At 46.7% G+C, this 16,163-nt stretch overlaps 1 protein-coding gene across 1 annotated transcript; it reads right to left on the bottom strand.

Annotated features, from left to right (window-relative positions):
* Positions 1-2,973: 2,973 nt before the first annotated feature.
* LOC135810137 (uncharacterized) lies at positions 2,974-15,807 on the bottom strand. Its single transcript, XM_065323602.1, has 13 exons — positions 14,921-15,807; positions 14,013-14,312; positions 13,173-13,342; positions 12,176-12,317; positions 10,878-11,965; positions 10,350-10,542; positions 9,874-9,990; positions 8,670-8,956; positions 8,091-8,287; positions 6,852-6,892; positions 6,235-6,331; positions 5,018-5,129; positions 2,974-4,624 (listed from the first exon to the last, which is right to left on the bottom strand). Exons 1-13 carry the CDS (start codon positions 15,036-15,038, stop codon positions 4,067-4,069), a joined length of 3,420 nt encoding a protein of 1,139 aa, XP_065179674.1. The 5' UTR covers positions 15,039-15,807; the 3' UTR covers positions 2,974-4,066.
* Between the last annotated feature and the right edge of the window lie 356 nt (positions 15,808-16,163).

Here is a 16,163-nt window from a genome sequence, read left to right as displayed (position 1 = left end):
AAAGAAGTACTGTAATTTCACAAATAATTAATTTTCGTGGAAGAGAAAAGACATATGGATACGAGTTAAGAGTAACTCTCCATCACTGTAACATGATACTATATACATTTATTTATGGTTCAAATTAATTTTCGGTGTACTTTTATTTTCGGTACTTTCGGTGCGTCTGTTTCATACCTAAAATTTCAATACACCGAACAAACACTAACACACATAATCCAATAGGGAACTGCTTCTCTGTACCGAAAAATTTCTGTTCACCTAACCTGGCATGTTGCCCTCATACCGAAAATATTGAGCACCGAAAATTTCTGAAATTAGAGTATTTGATTCTTATACAAGACTGTACTACTCGACTGTAGTAGTACTGTAGTAGGCGGTCAACTGTTACTTCAACAAAAGAACAGGAATTCCGAAGGAGCAGAGCGGCTTATCTAAAAAAATTGTCTGCTGTGCGACTGGAAATCGTCAAAGTGGGTAGGTAGCCTTGCCGCTCGATTCCTCGCTGACAAGACAGCCAGTGCGGCAGTGGCTTCTGTCAGTACAGTCAGTAGGGAGACTACATGTAGATCTACATGTACATTACTACCAAGATAAGAGTAGATAAACGTTTATCTCTACGCTTGCCTTGGTACTTTAGTTGTTATGGAGTTATGCGATTACTAGTACTGACTCTCTTCTCTGTAGTACAGTCTCCTACTACGCACATCAATCATGATTGTCCTGTATGTGCGAAGCGCAAAACCCATTGATTTCGGACACCAACGCCGCTGTGTATGTCTAGACTAGAGGACGTGACTCGACCTCGTCAGCTGTCAACGCACCAGAAAGATACGCTTCATTCCCCCTGACAATCTACATGATCTACAACAGGCTGCATGCTGCGTGCATGTGTACCCGTAATACTAATACTAGTAATAGTAGAGAGGTTTTGCAGAGCGAACGTTCGCGCGAATTTTCGTTTGACGTCACGAAAAGCGAAACTTCGTGCGAACGTTCGCAGTTTTGAACGCGAAAGTTGCAGGAAACGCGAAACAAACTTTCGCAGTAATTTTCGCTCTTTGTGGACCGCTGGTCAGCCTGGTGCACGGTGATCTTCATGTTTGTGCTTTATCTCTACTCTTCAAAGTCTCTTGGCTTGGTCCGCGAGTGCTAGCTTTCCTATACTTGTGGCAACCCGTGTTGCTTCATCTCCAGAACCATCTCCGATCTCCTGCTTGCTCGTCTTCTCACTGCTCAGAGTCGGTTACATCAATGATGCCTTTTGAATCTCACGTGTTGATGCACAAGATTACGACACAAGCCAACCCGACCCGTTTGTCTGTGGGTCTCTGGCCATGGACAACGTAGTCAAAGAGCTCTCGTCTCAGGCCGTGACTCACGGTACCTGGTGCGCGTGCCGCCACTCGCAACAAACAAATAATCGGATGGAGACGACTTCTCAAAAACAAGCGAATACTTTCTTGGAGCGAGATATATACATGCAAACTTTCGCAGTAATTTTCGTCTTTGTGGACTGTTCGTGCACGGTGAGCCACCCTCAGTCCTCATGTTTGTGCTTGATCTCTACTCTTGGCTTGGTCCGCGGGTGCTAGCTAGGCTATACTTGTGGCGGTCCGTGTTGCTTCATCTCCGGGACCATCTCCTGCCTGCTCGTCTTCTCACTGCTCAGAGTCGGTTACACCAACGATGCATCGATGCCTCTTTGAATTTCAGGTGTTGATGCGCCAGATTACGGCACAAGCCAACCCGTTTGTGACTGTGGGTGTCCGGCCATGGACAAGGTAGTCAAGGAGCTCTCGTCTCAGGCCGTAACTCTAGGTGCCACCACTCGCAACAACAAAAATAATCGGATGAAGACCACTCACTGTCACTGTACTTCTCAAACAAGCGAGTGCACGCGAAAATTTCTTGGAGCGAAAAACATGCAAAACACAAATTTCGCACGAACGTTCGCAATAGTTTTCGCAACCCGGAACGCGAAAATCATTGCGAACGTTCGCTCTGCAAAACCTCTCTAGTGTGTTGGTTGGTTCGCTGTTTGGACTTAGCTAATGAAAATAGTGGCAGACTAGTGCCCTGTGCATGTGACAGCCTTGTGACATCGATTTCCCTCGCCTGCCACCGCAGTTTGAGCTGATGTCGTCTGTCGACATGTCCTTCTGAAATATTTTAAAATAAACTTCCTGGCAAACCGTTCGCCTTCGGCAGAATGATAACGACCGGGAAAACAAGCGAAAATACGGCACGAGTACAATCGTGTTGTGATGCAGGACCAGGGAGACAGTCTACTAGTACTACATGTAGTAGTAAAAGAAACTGTTGTAACATACTGGCGGTATTTTAGGACTCCCTGGTCCTGGTCTTGTCAACTGATCAGGATGCTAAAACTAAAACTAATGCATGTTGTAGGGTAGGCCATAGCCTTATAGAGGACCATTCTGCGTGGGATCACACTTAGAGTAGAGTGCAGCAAGGTCGTGCGTAGGGACAGCAGCATTTTTCATAAATCACTGGGATCTGTAGATATTCCGCTACTTTCTACTGCAGAACAACCGAACATGATCAAGTATTGAAGTAAGTGATCCCACGTGCAGAACATGCAACTATGCACACGTAGAATCTCTGGTGTGAAGTGACTCATGCTGGTGATCATGGTGATGGCCCTGGCCTTGGCGGATAATGCCCGCAGAAAGATGGGCAGGATTTGGTACTTAGTCCGGTATGTTTCATGCATGTTTGGCATGTGGATAAAGAATAAGAGTCAGAGTTCAAGGAAGTGCATGCCATGTGGTTTGTATGGTTCTGCCAGCAGAATCTGCCAAGGGCTAACTGGTGAAGTCACCCATACAATGTAGACCCACAGACACTGTAATTTAAAATGGCAACAGCACTGTGTGAGACTAGTTCAATGATGCAGACTACAATTAGTGCAGTACATGTATAAATACCTCTCCACTCACGACTCGATAGTAACGAAGCAGCCAACGGCTCACATGCAGTATTATTTTTAATTCAAGGCATTGTCATTGTCTCGAATTTCAAAATTCAAAGCACTACTTGTACTGGTAAGGTAGTAGTTCAAAAGGATAAAAATAATTGAGCTCATTCCATCAAGTTTGACCAGCTAAATACTGGGGTGAAGTAGACGCATGCAAATGACTGAATATTCCGCCTGAGTTCCTCCATTCTAATACAATCTTATGGTCATGCCAAAAGGCATACTCTTCAAACACTCAGTTAGAAGCAATGCATACATATTCTGGGATACATCAGCTTGATAAGAAACATTATGGCGGAATGTGGTGCATGAAGACCAAGAGTAAAATTGATAAAGATTAGGCCACCTAGAATTAATTCGTTGTTTCGGGTCACTTCACTCATCCGTACCAGGGTCGGTCGGTCGGGTTTATTTTTTATTTTATTTTATTTTTTATTTTGGTTACGTCCATGTGCATACATGTACATCGAATAGCTTTTGTCCATCTAGCCAGTCGATCAAATCTGACTGTAGTGTAGACAATCCAGCGCAGTCATCTGGTCATGGTCCCATCAGATCCAGGTCCCCTCGATGATCCAGGACCAGATCTTGGCCTCGCTGGCAAACGAGTCTGACGAGCAGCTCTCACCTTGAAAACTTCTGTAAATAGCGACAAGGTGGCGGAGCTGATGCTGTTTCAGGACCGATTGTGGATCGGAGATAGAAGACAACGTCATCACCAAGCACCTGTCATTTGGCTAGCCATGACCATTGATGACTGCTTCTGAGGGCGATATCTGGACTGCTATTATTAGGGTCGCGTGTGTACATAGTCTAGTCTGTACATTTGCATCCACTATAAAAAAAAACATTTTGCGGTCGGGTGAAAAAAGACGGTCGGTCGGGTGACCCGAAACAACGAATTAATTCTGGATGGCCTTATTTAGAACTGTACATTGGAGTTGTATCAAGTTGTCGTTCTATAAACTGCGTTCAACATTTGGAAATTAGTTCGGCTGTTCTGCTTCAGAGGAATGCAGCTACTGCCTGCACGGTGTTTTTACCTCAATGCGCATACTAGTACTGTTACACATCAGACCCATCCGCTGTCTCCTGTGCTGGTGCTGGTACTTGGCTAGTAGCTTCTGGCAGTGACGGAGATGATGCCGGGCGCAAGGACAATGATGACGGTGACGGGACGGTTGGTAATGCTCCTGCTGAACATGATAGTGAAGGCTGAGGTGTTAAGGACCGTTCTGCTGGCTCTGAAGACGGTGGTGAAGATGGTGTCGCCGGCTCAGGTGGATGTAAAACATCCGTACAGGGCCGCTGGGAAATCACTGCTGGAGCGCTGACACTTCGGTCTGCATGCTCCAACGTCGCGTCAACCTCTGTTGACACTGGCACGGCTGATGCAAGTGGTGAGCCATGACTGGTCCGTGGACTACAATTGGACATAATGCCAGGCACAGACCTAGCAGAACGAGAGAGCTCTGGACTGTGTTTAATGTGCTCGGACAGTGGACTAAGGGCTAACTGAACCACAGCTGGATTGGGTGCAGATAGAGCGTCCGTGACCTTCGCAAGGTCCAGTTCTTCCTCTTCATTGTCGTCGTCAATGTCCACACTCATATACTCAACACCCTGCATAGACATAACGCACAGTAGACCATACTTTTGATGACATCACAACATTATAAATAATGTATGGATGCTGCATATGCGAAGTGTTTGAAACACTAGTCAATCAAATTGCTGCCAATGCATTACATCATGGTCTGTGGAAATACACTCATATGGGAGAAATGTGAGCAGGTAGAATGTTATAAATTATTTCACGAAGCACAATGTTAATCACCATTGTATTCGACTTGAAAGGTAATGGTACAAAAGGCCTAGTCGAAACTATAACTATGGCTTCTTTGCTTCGTTTGCTGATTCGCTTTCCTCCAGCCAATAATCTATATATTATTTAGAAATGGAAGAGCCCTGACACTGGGTGTGTGCAAAGAACAGGGTTCAAGATACCACTCTTACCCGAGACTGCTTGGCAGCTTCTAGTAGCAGCTCATCAAGGCTTTCACCAAGCTCCTGAAACGTTGGTCGATCCTCTGGGTGCGAGGACCAACATTCCAGCATCATGTCATACCTGTGGAAATGAGACAATACGAAAATGTCATACTCAATAAGCTCTGGTATGAAGGTATGAACATTTTCGAAGAAAGTTTCCTAAAGGCAGGAATATCCACCGCACAGTTTGTGTATTTTACCGGGTACAAGTCAGTGGTAGCAACCTCACGGGGATACTAGCAATAAAATTGGGTTGCTCGATACATTCAAGCAGGGCACAATTATTATTATAAAAAAACATTTCTTGAAGTACGTCCTACAACTATACAAAATTGTCATCTGCAATATACAGTAAACCCTGTAACTAAAGACCACCCCTTGCAGCCAGAGAAAGCGGTCTTTAGTGGCAGGTGGTCCTTAGTTAGAGGTTTGCACAGCACAACCACATATGAATGTGAGACCGTCCGTGCCTGGCGAAGTGGTCTGTAGTACCAGGCTGGTCGCTAGTCACGGTGGTCTGTAGTACCAGGCTGGTCACTAGTCACGGTGGTCTGTAGTACCAGGCTGGTCGCTAGTCACGGTGGTCTGTAGTACCAGGCTGGTCGCTAGTCACGGTGGTCTGTAGTACCAGGCTGGTCGCAAGTCACGGTGGTCTGTAGTACCAGGCTGGTCGCTAGTCACGGTGGTCTGTAGTACCAGGCTGGTCGCTAGTCACGGTGGTCTGCAGTACCAGGCTGGTCGCTAGTCACGGTGGTCTGTAGTACCAGGCTGGTCGCTAGTCACGGTGGTCTGTAGTACCAGGCTGGTCGCTAGTCACGGTGGTCTGCAGTACCAGGCTGGTCGCTAGTCACGGTGGTCTGTAGTACCAGGCTGGTCGCTAGTCACGGTGGTCTGTAGTACCAGGCTGGTCGCAAGTCACGGTGGTCTGTAGTACCAGGCTGGTCGCTAGTCACGGTGGTCTGTAGTACCAGGCTGGTCGCGCACGGTGGTCTGTAGTACCAGGCTGGTCGCTAGTCATGGTGGTCTGTAGTACCAGGCTGGTCGCTAGTCACGGTGGTCTGTAGTACCAGGCTGGTCGCTAGTCACGGTGGTCTGTAGTACCAGGCTGGTCGCTAGTCACGGTGGTCTTTAATTACAGGTTTTACTGTATTGCCCAAACTGAGCAGCTGCATTGAACAACTTACAAATGTGCAGGACATGCTACGGGCTCCTCCATACGATGGCCGGCTAGCAGTATAGCCAGAACGTTCTTGGTGGGTACGCCAGGGTACGGAATACAGGCTGGGTACAGAATCCAGGAACAGAATGGAATAATTTGTTTGTTTGAAGTTCTATATTACATCGCAAACCAAACGGGCATTGATGCCCAATATTATGATATTTTACATTCTACTGCTGTGAAACCAGTAGCGTGAGTTAAGCTATCATGCACAACTGTTCTTTAGTGATGTGTACATCAGTAACACTGAATCTGAGAAGGAGTTTGCTGCAGTAGAGCCTCCATGCATATGCACTGGAGAAGTATGACATCCTTGCAGTGCCCAGCTGATGCCAAAAGTCTATCACATTCCGACATGCAAACAAACAATCGTGACCTTTCGGCTTATCAGCTCATTACAGTCTCGCCCTATACCGCAGCTGAATTTATTCCGAAAGTGTTTCTGCAGCTGACCCGATGTGCGAGTGTGATTGGACAGAATAATATAGAGAATATTGATGTCAGCACTACATGTACTAGTTTGTACAAAGGTAGACGACCTTTGTCCATGCTAGTAAGTTGATAAGACTTCTTCTGCCTTACCTAATGTTGCAATTTCCCAGAGAACCACACCAAACGACCACCTGAGCAGATTAACAAGGAGAAAAAGCACACATTAAAGCGTTAATAAAGATACATGTGTTGAAGGGTGTATAAATCCAGTGCAGCCACTTGCACACTACTCATAAGTCAATCCAGTGCAGCCACTTGCACACTACTCATAAGTCAATCCAGTGCAGCCACTTGCACACTACTCATAAGTCAATCCAGTGCAGCCACTTGCACACTACTCATAAGTCAATCCAGTGCAGCCACTTGCACACTACTCATAAGTCAATCCAGTGCAGCCACTTGCACACTACTCATAAGTCTCTCTCTTTCTCTCCAAATGGTGAACTTACTGTGAACAGCGGATTTAATATTTCACCCAAGTTTTGTCCTCAGCAAAACGACACTTCAGTTGGTACTCTGCTCCTTCAGACAGCAGCTGTTTCGATCATCAGGATCTCGTCAGTGAAGGTTAATAATGTAGAATGGCTGACAGATAGTGAACTTCATCCTTTTGTAGCAAAAAGGGGAAGGATGAAGTTCACTATCTGTCAGCCATTCTACATTATCAACCTTCACTGACGAGATCCTGATGATCGAAACAGCTGCTGTCTGAAGGAGCAGAGTACCAACTGAAGTGTTGTTTTGCTGATGGTGTGCTGTGGCAACGTGTTGAGGTCGGCCGGAGAGCGCAGCGGTGTGGTGTGGTGGTTGATGAGAATCTGGACAAGGCCGAATGCTGCTGCTTACCCCTCTTGATCATACGTTTTGTCCGGGCTCATCATCAGGGTAAAAGAAAACTATCATAGTGACAAATAGCTTGCACAAAGGTATGTGTATGTGTAGTAATATGGTGACAGGCAAGCACTGTGAAGATAGATATTCGTTCTGGATGTTCCTTTCTGGATAAGTTGGGAAACAAGGTGATTGCCGTCGATGGCCCTGTGTAGCCAAGATACTCTCAAAGCATACACATAGAAAAAATAGAGAGAGACCTGAGAGGACGGGAGAGAGAGAGAGAGAGAGAGAGAGAGAGAGAGAGAGAGAGAGAGAGAGAGAGAGAGAGAGAGAGAGAGAGAGAGAGAGAGAGAGAGAGAGAGAGAGAGAGAGAGAGAGAGAGAGAGAGAGAGAGAGAGAGAGAGAGAGAGAGATAGAGAGAGAGAGAGAGAGAGAGAGAGATTGGAGAGAGACACCAGGTAAAGATCAGCTTTTTCATGACCGGCTAAAGCTTACACATCACTTTGAACAGTATAGGAGCCTTTCTGAAGTGCTTCCACTGCATGCCACTTGACGGGGATGTGCTTGCTGCTGGACCGTTGATAGATGCCCTCGGTATCAGCTACAATCCGTGAATGACCATAATCGGATATCTTCAAGGTGAAATTTTCTGTTACAAGAACATTCCTTGCCGCCAGGTCACGGTGAATAAACTGTGCAGGTAAATACAGACCAGATAAAGGATAAAAAATAAAATAAATTATCGTGTCCGTTCCCAAAGGAAACTCACGACAGCCGCTAACACCCGGTAATCCCTAGCGGCAGATGCAGCGCCTAACGGTGCGGGTGAGTGGATAAGTCTCACAACCACTGGCACAAGTGCCGGGAAAGCCCATTAGCCGCAGCAGCAGATAAAGGATAGGCGTGAGCGAGTTTGAATTCACATGCATGGAATGCGTACTGCCTTGTAGCTGCTGTGTAGAACTACTTTCCGATGTCCATTGCAACTACATCCGCATCACAAGACAACAAACCCACCCCCACCAGCTGGAGACAACCCACCACCCATGCTTCTGCCTAGAAAGGACGACTTACCTGTCTAGACGTGAGAAACTCCATTCCTTTAGCAATTTGCCGTCCGAAGGCAAACACGTTGTCCGGCTTGAGCAGGTCGTCTGCATTCGGCATGGACTTGATGTCCAGGAATGAAGGGTGGTCTGTGCTACTGCGAGACCGACTGGAGCTGCTGTAACCGTCATCGCTGGTGATGCTGTCAAGCCGTCGCAGCTGCTTCTTGATACGCGCCGCAGCCCCGCGTCGCCTGCGCAGCATGCTCAGCAGGTTACCACGAGCGGCGTACTCCAGGATCAATATGGGAGTCCCTGTGCATTCCCAACAAAGAGTATGCAGTCCCGTCAGACTGAGTGCAACATAGAATCTATCTTGATAGCATTGCTCTTGCAGCCGTTTTTGTTGTTGTTGTTGTTGTTTGAAATCTTTTATTCTCACGATGGCCTGTGGCCAATAAGAGAGTTTTTGTTGTTGTTGTTGTTGTTGTTTTTGTTGTTGTTGCTGCTGCTGCTGCAGTTTTAGAAGATAAATATGGACTCGGATGGTGAGCCAATATAATTAGGGTAAAAAAAGGTATTGCGTCATTTTGTCGCAATTGCTGACTGTATATGATTTGGTCACGTTGGTGGACAGTTAGTCATAACTCGTAACATTTTGTCCTTTTACGAAGTAGTGGTTGCGACTTCGGCGATGATTTGTAAGAAAGGGTATTGAGCATTGTGTATTGAGCAGGGAGTGGTGCTTTCTTGCAGGTTTGCCGAGTCGAAGGTTCGATGGACTTCTCGTGTGCTCTGGATGGCAGTCGTGAGTCAGTCAAGTGTCAAGTAAAGTCGGCGGAATAGCGCGAGCTCCGGTGTGGGGAGCAAACCCTTTCTTATTTTGTCCTTTTCTCCTTTTTTTACCAGAAGATAAATTGTCAATGTATATCAGGGTTAGCAGCTCTTAGAGAAGGGTCAGCGCCAGCAACAGTTGTGAAAGCTTAGTGGGTCAAAAGTGGGCCAGTGTAGCCAGAAGAGTGGAGAAATGTCATTATGAGTACCGTAATTTCCATCAGCTTGAACATAATTATGTAAACATTATACATACTTGTATGCCTACACACTTAGATGCTAATGCTGATTGATTGAGCAATGAGAGCTTGATGCAAATGAACAAACACCAATCATCGTGCCACAATAGGAATTGACTGCTGCATGAGGCCTCTTGGTCATTAATTCCCATGACTGACCTTCGGTGAAGCAGATTCCAAGCATCGACATAACGTTTGCATGAGGCCTCTGCCCTAGCTGCCATAATGCCAGAATCTCCTTTCCGGTTTCCATGATGGATGATATCTGTGATTCATCTGCATGCCGAAATACACGTAGATGACATAATAATTATGGAGTATAGGTGACATCATTACTGACTTCGCCAACCCTACTTATACACTACACTGAATAAGCCCGTGAGCAGACATTAGCCACAACATGACACTGGTCCTTCTCATTGCCGCATTTTGAATGCATGTACTGGATAGTAGAAGAAAACTGAGTCATAATTTTTGGATTCAGGAAGCATTTCTCATGCGGACATTGAGCAGCAGATATTGGACATTCAAGCACGACTAAGGAAAAGTACACCTCGTTAACACCACATGCTCAAAGACAGTAATCAAAACCTCCCGGCTAACAAAGAAGGACAACCCTTCCAAAGTGTTCTAACCTTTTGACCATTTTAGGGCAACTTCAGTTTGAAGCTGTCCTGCCTCAAGGTTGTGTACTATTCCACGATGAACAACACCAAATGCTCCCCGTCCGATCTCCTCCGCAATTCTGATCTGCTCGACATCCACGACAAGACCTTCCATGGAATTCTCATCAATCAAGAATGCTTCGCCTTTCCATGTCAAGTTTGCCTTGTGAAGAGAAAGAGAGAGAGAGAGAGAGAGAGAGAGAGAGAGAGAGAGAGAGAGAGAGAGAGAGAGAGAGAGAGAGAGAGAGAGAGCTTGTTCTAATCACGGCCGCAAATTGTGGCAACTATCAAACCGGCGATATCATTATGACAATTCTATGATGGAGAGTCATACCACGCATCCTTCCCCAAGTCAGTACTCTCACCACCAAGGCATGATTATTATGCCGAACACAATCTTAGCAGGGGCTTACTCATAATTAATAACAATGGTGGATGACCATAGGATCAATAGGGTGAGTATTACCTGTGTCATGGATGATGTCATCCTAGTCTTACCTGTGTTAGGGATGATGTCATCCTGGCCGCCAGCACCATATCATTGCTGGAGCTGTAGCGCAGTGCAGTTCCCGACCTGCTGTAATCGGAGTCGGAGTCGGGCATACCTGCGCTGCTAGCTTTCCGGCTGGAAGCACTGGCCCTACGCTTGGTGCCGCTGGACGACCGTCTCCGTGGCTTGCTGAGTGCCTTGTGCGTGTTGGCACGGTAACGTACAAACATGATGATCCCGGCAAGCAGGATGAGCAGGACTAGGGCCGATGAGCCTGCCACCAAACCGTACACTGTCCCCATGTTGCCCAGCAGTGGACTTTGTGTGCCATCGCCCACAGTCAAGGAATCATTGCCAGGCAATATACTGCGGTCCGTAGGCTGTGTACTATCACCCACACTATGGACATCATTGTCCTTAGTTAGTACTGAAGACCATGACGAGGGTTGAGATCGCATGGGCGTGTCCACATCTACATGTGTATCACTGTGCTGGTCAGCTGTTGCCAAGGTTACGTTGTCGCCACTGGTCATGTTACTGGCGTAGGCTGGTGATGTTGCCATGGGTACCAGGGTTGCGGTTGCTGTGGATAGAGTGGATACAGTAGCAGAATGACACAGCGGTCGTGCTTCATCGCCATGACTTGGTGACACACCACCCACAACATTATCACTGCCACCATCACCGCCAGCAGTGGGTATACTGTACTTGAGCTCTGCGGGAAGGGTGCTGTGCCATGGCGACACCACCTTAAGCTTCAGATTATGTAGCTTGGTGTCAAGAGGCGCACCGTGACTCGTCACCCTCCAGTGCAGCGAGGCATGACAGTGCGCTGAGGAGCTGCGCCACCATACTGCTATGTTGATGTCATCATTGTCCAGAAGGGTTGCGTGCGAGTCTTCATAAACATTTCTGAACACCGTGCATTTCTTGCAGTTCACACACTTCGCCGACTTCTTCAACTTTGGCAGTAGATAGCAAGCCTTGACGATGGCCAGAGGGTTTCCAGCCACGATCATAGTAACATTTAACTCTGTACTGTCGGTACTTTCATTGGTGTGTGTGGTTACGTTTGCTTCCCAGAGGCTGATGTTCTCTGCAGCAAGGGACAGATTCCACGCATAATCACAACACATATACTTAGTAGTAATATCATACTTTTAAAAAGGCGACTTGGAGACAATAATCTTAATAATGCAATGAATAAATCTATATGCGCACATCCATACAATGGCTTTTAGCATGTCCTGCTGAAAGCCTGCATGGCGACTGGCCAATTTCAAGGCTAATCTCGGCTAGCACATACCAGTTCTGGCTATTCTCAGACGTGTGCTCACCGCACCGAGGAAATTCATCACTTTGCACTGGTACTCCGGCTCATAGTCGGTCGGCGATATCTGTAGAAGGTCTTTGCCTGCCGTCAAGCCGTTCGCGTCAATCCAAGACGCCTATACATGTACATGGATATAGAATGTACAGTAGATCAGTGTAGTACACCAATGTCAGTATAGTCATGCCAGAGGAAACTCTTCGTGTTTTTTGTTTCGCCCAGACAAGACAGTGGATAGGGAATGTAGCAAAGGTGCTACTCCGTCAATCCAGTCCCAAGTACATCTCAGCATCAGATGCAATCACCCAGCATTCCATAGTAATACAGGCTAGGGAATTGTCCTAAAGTAAAACTAACTTCGGCATACTGGTAACATGCTTTCCAAAGATACTTCGGAGGTAACATACTATGACTTACAATCACATGTATTCAATCTGCGGACAGAGCTGTTTCATGCTATGACTTATACCCGTATTATCTCTAATATATGCACGGTCCTTTATTTTTTCAATGTACCTCCGCCCCGTGCTATTAATGGAGACGTTCCTTTATTGGAGACTGTTCCATTATTATTTCAACCTCATTTCAGAGGCATGTTGCCATGCCAAATTCATGTCAGACACACACATTTCAGGGGTTTTTCGCCGGTACAGATTATGAATTTCCACAGTGTGCTTATAATGGAGACTGAGCACTTTATTTTTTGAATGCTGCCCCAAGGTGTTCTATTATTGGAGACTGTGCTTATATTAGAGATAATACGGTATTACGAGTAGTACTGAAGTGCTATATAATCTGAATCATGACCATGCAAGTTACACATCCAGCTGTTGGATCTTGGATATACAATACCCCAGCTATCAAATACACGTACATATTCAGGTAGCTATGGCCCTTGAAGGCTTGGTATACCCCAGTTGCACTATAGTTACATCCAATGGGTCAAACAACAAAAATGGCAAGTCTTACTTACATTGCCTTCCGGTAACAGGCCTTTTTCAGTTAAGCAGGACACATTGAACACCTGGGTCTCATTGGTATGGTAAGTTTCTTGTATGTAGGCCAGCGTTGTGTCATTTGTTGCTTGTCGGAAGTACAGACGGTTGCTTGTAGAACGGAATATTGCCGTCTTGGGTTTGTTCCCTGAAACGAAACATCGACAAATAGGCATTCACTGAGAATCTATGAAAGTAGCGACAGTTATTTCTGCCGCTCTACATCTCATCTGATCATCACAGGCTGTCGGAGTATGAACCCACAGATTGGTATCCACACCATGTTCATAAATCTGGCCTGCAGAAAATTGTCATTTTAGAATAATGGATATCTTACGAACAGCAATTTTTCAAATTGTTGCTATGCCATTGCTATGCTGTGACATAGTACTTTCAAGCCCTATTGTCTGTGCTGTGGTTGACTTCACTCTTTACTGCTATCGACTGGCTTTTCATACAATACCTATTGATGTGTAGAGACATACTGCCTAGCCTTCCCCTCGTGCGCTTATTGATACCCTATCCAGCTGTCCAGTGGCTCTCCTTCCACCGCTCCCTATCTCGCTATACTCTTCTTCACACTCTATCAGTTTGCATCTTCTTTACAATAAAATTAGTTCAGTGACTGACGAGTTCCAGATCATGGCAACCACCACCACCACTACTACTACTACTATCTCCTTGGCATGTGTAGGCCATGCAACACGTCTCCACTTTATCACCATCAGTACAACATACATGCATGCACACAGAGGAGCAAAGTGCACAATGACCAGTCGGTGTCCTCTTGTCACTGACATGCCCTTGTTTTCACTGACCTATGCCTGTGATGTTGAAGGTGATACCGGTGTTGTCCCTGACCACATCCTTATCCGTCCAGCATCGGTACATCCCGCTGTCCGCCTCCGTGAACTGGGAGAACTCGAACACACGTTCACGCTGCTTGATGAAAAATATGAGGTACGTTGACTTGCACTTGACTATCTCGCCGGTATCGACGCGCACTAGATCGCAGGCAACATTGTTAGCCAGTCTGTACGACGCACAGGGCACCTGCAATGTGTTGCCATACACCACCGTGTACGTCTGCCGCGGGTAGTTCTCCGCAAAGTCCGCATCTATAACACGGAAGAAACATTGAGAAGGCACTTGGTCACGTAGCTGGGCTTGTAGCTCACCGACTGCGGGCACTCGAAATAGAATCTTGTGCGTGTATTACGTTGAAAAACAACAGTCTCTCGCTGCCACATCAAAGCTAAAGAAAAGGGGGCTACCTTTTAGTCACATCAAAGCAAAAATTAATAATGCTCAATGTTCGTGGGCTAGTCTCCTGTTTGGTTTCTACATTAAAAGCTTATAATTATTTTACAACAAACCGTGACCATCCAGTTTAATCCGGTCACCGCCGACTTTCCGTAGGAGTCAATCGCAAAACAAGTCTGAATGAAATCTATTGCCATGTGCCTACGTATATAGATACTTTTCCCAGAATACATGCATTCTCCAGTGTTGCAAACGAAAACTCCGTAGGTTCTCATTGAAGTGATAAAGCAAAATGTAGTGTGCTCGAGAGAAATCACCAGGGTCCGCGTAGCTGTGCGAAATCACTTGTGCTACGGATAAAGCTAACCACCCTGTAACTCGCAGGCTACTGAGTACTGTTCGTGTGTGGGTACAGTACATGCACCGGTACGGTATGACCACAGTGTGTCGACTCTCAACTTACTTCGGGAGGATCTGGTGAAGTAGGCCTTGTACAGCGGAATTGCCACACTGCAACGGACGATCGCCAACGCCAAGATCAACAACGTCTCGACAAGAAACACGCATCGGAGGGGACCCATCCTCTGCCTTTTCGTGTCAGTTTAGAAACTGCTCGCTTCAACTTTGAGCAAGCGAAGTGAAGCGAACTTTGGGTTTGTAGGCGGTTTCAAAAGCACAAGGCAACAACTGGTGCCGTCGAGGTGCCTTCGGTTCCCGCTCCGCTATTGCTTGGCGAATGTTGTCGTGTTGCCTGTCAGGTAAACACGGTGTAGCGTTGTCACTCCAGAGCACATCACGGTTGGTACTCTACGACACATTCTAACCGGCTTTGTCATCCATACCCAGCTGCTCGAACCGAGCGAAGACCTTCCGAAAATGATCGATCTCCAAGAGAGGTGTTCCTGTTTTAGTCATTCATCAATGTGCTCGCACGCCGGCTGCTGAGCAGTCTGTTCGAAACTTCCTCGGCCCACAAAGACCAGGAGGTGGGTTTCTTTCAGTGAATGGCTTTTTCGGAATTCCTATTTCCACCACCAGCAGATTGTCGTCCTCTGTATCGTCGTATTCTCCCCCGCAAACATACCGATAAACTACGGAGAGGGGATACCAGCCGACCAAATGGACAAACTAACTATTTACGTGAAAGCTTCCATGATTGCGCTTCACTGCTTCCAACACGGTCTTTGCATTTTCTCCTTGACACACGCCCAGGGTGATAGATGCGACCAGGTGCCCACACATTTCAATGTAGGCTAGATCTACTGGGCACCCTTTCACATTTTTCAGACAACCGTACCGGTTCCACAGCACAGCTGATTCGAAATGCGTGTGCCCAGCATCCAAGGGACCAAGCAATCATGACATGAGTCTCGTGAACGGTTTGCGAACTGGAGAGATAGCAAGTATGACGTGTGCCCATGCTCAGCCTCGAAGCCTCCGATCCGAGCTAGCTCGAGCCTCACAAATAGACTTGCCACGTGCTGAATGGCAGTAAGCAGTCAAATCAGCGGAGCTCCGGAGGTCATACGCGCTGGAGACGGATGACAACCACACAGCAGGCAGACAGTGGCCTGCAGCCTTGTCAAAAATACTCCTCGACCCGAGACCTGGATACAGTCAGTATTCGCCCTAAGAGCCCTGCACAACAGCCATCGGGCGTCTGAAACCACAGAGCTGTCACTCCGCGTTATGATCAACGACAGTAG

This window comes from Sycon ciliatum, chromosome 2 (genome assembly GCF_964019385.1).
Source record: "Sycon ciliatum chromosome 2, ocSycCili1.1, whole genome shotgun sequence".
Classification (NCBI taxonomy): Eukaryota; Metazoa; Porifera; class Calcarea; order Leucosolenida; family Sycettidae; genus Sycon; species Sycon ciliatum.
The sequence above is the reverse complement of the archived record's forward strand: the minus strand, read 5'-3'. Positions and strand labels throughout refer to the sequence as shown.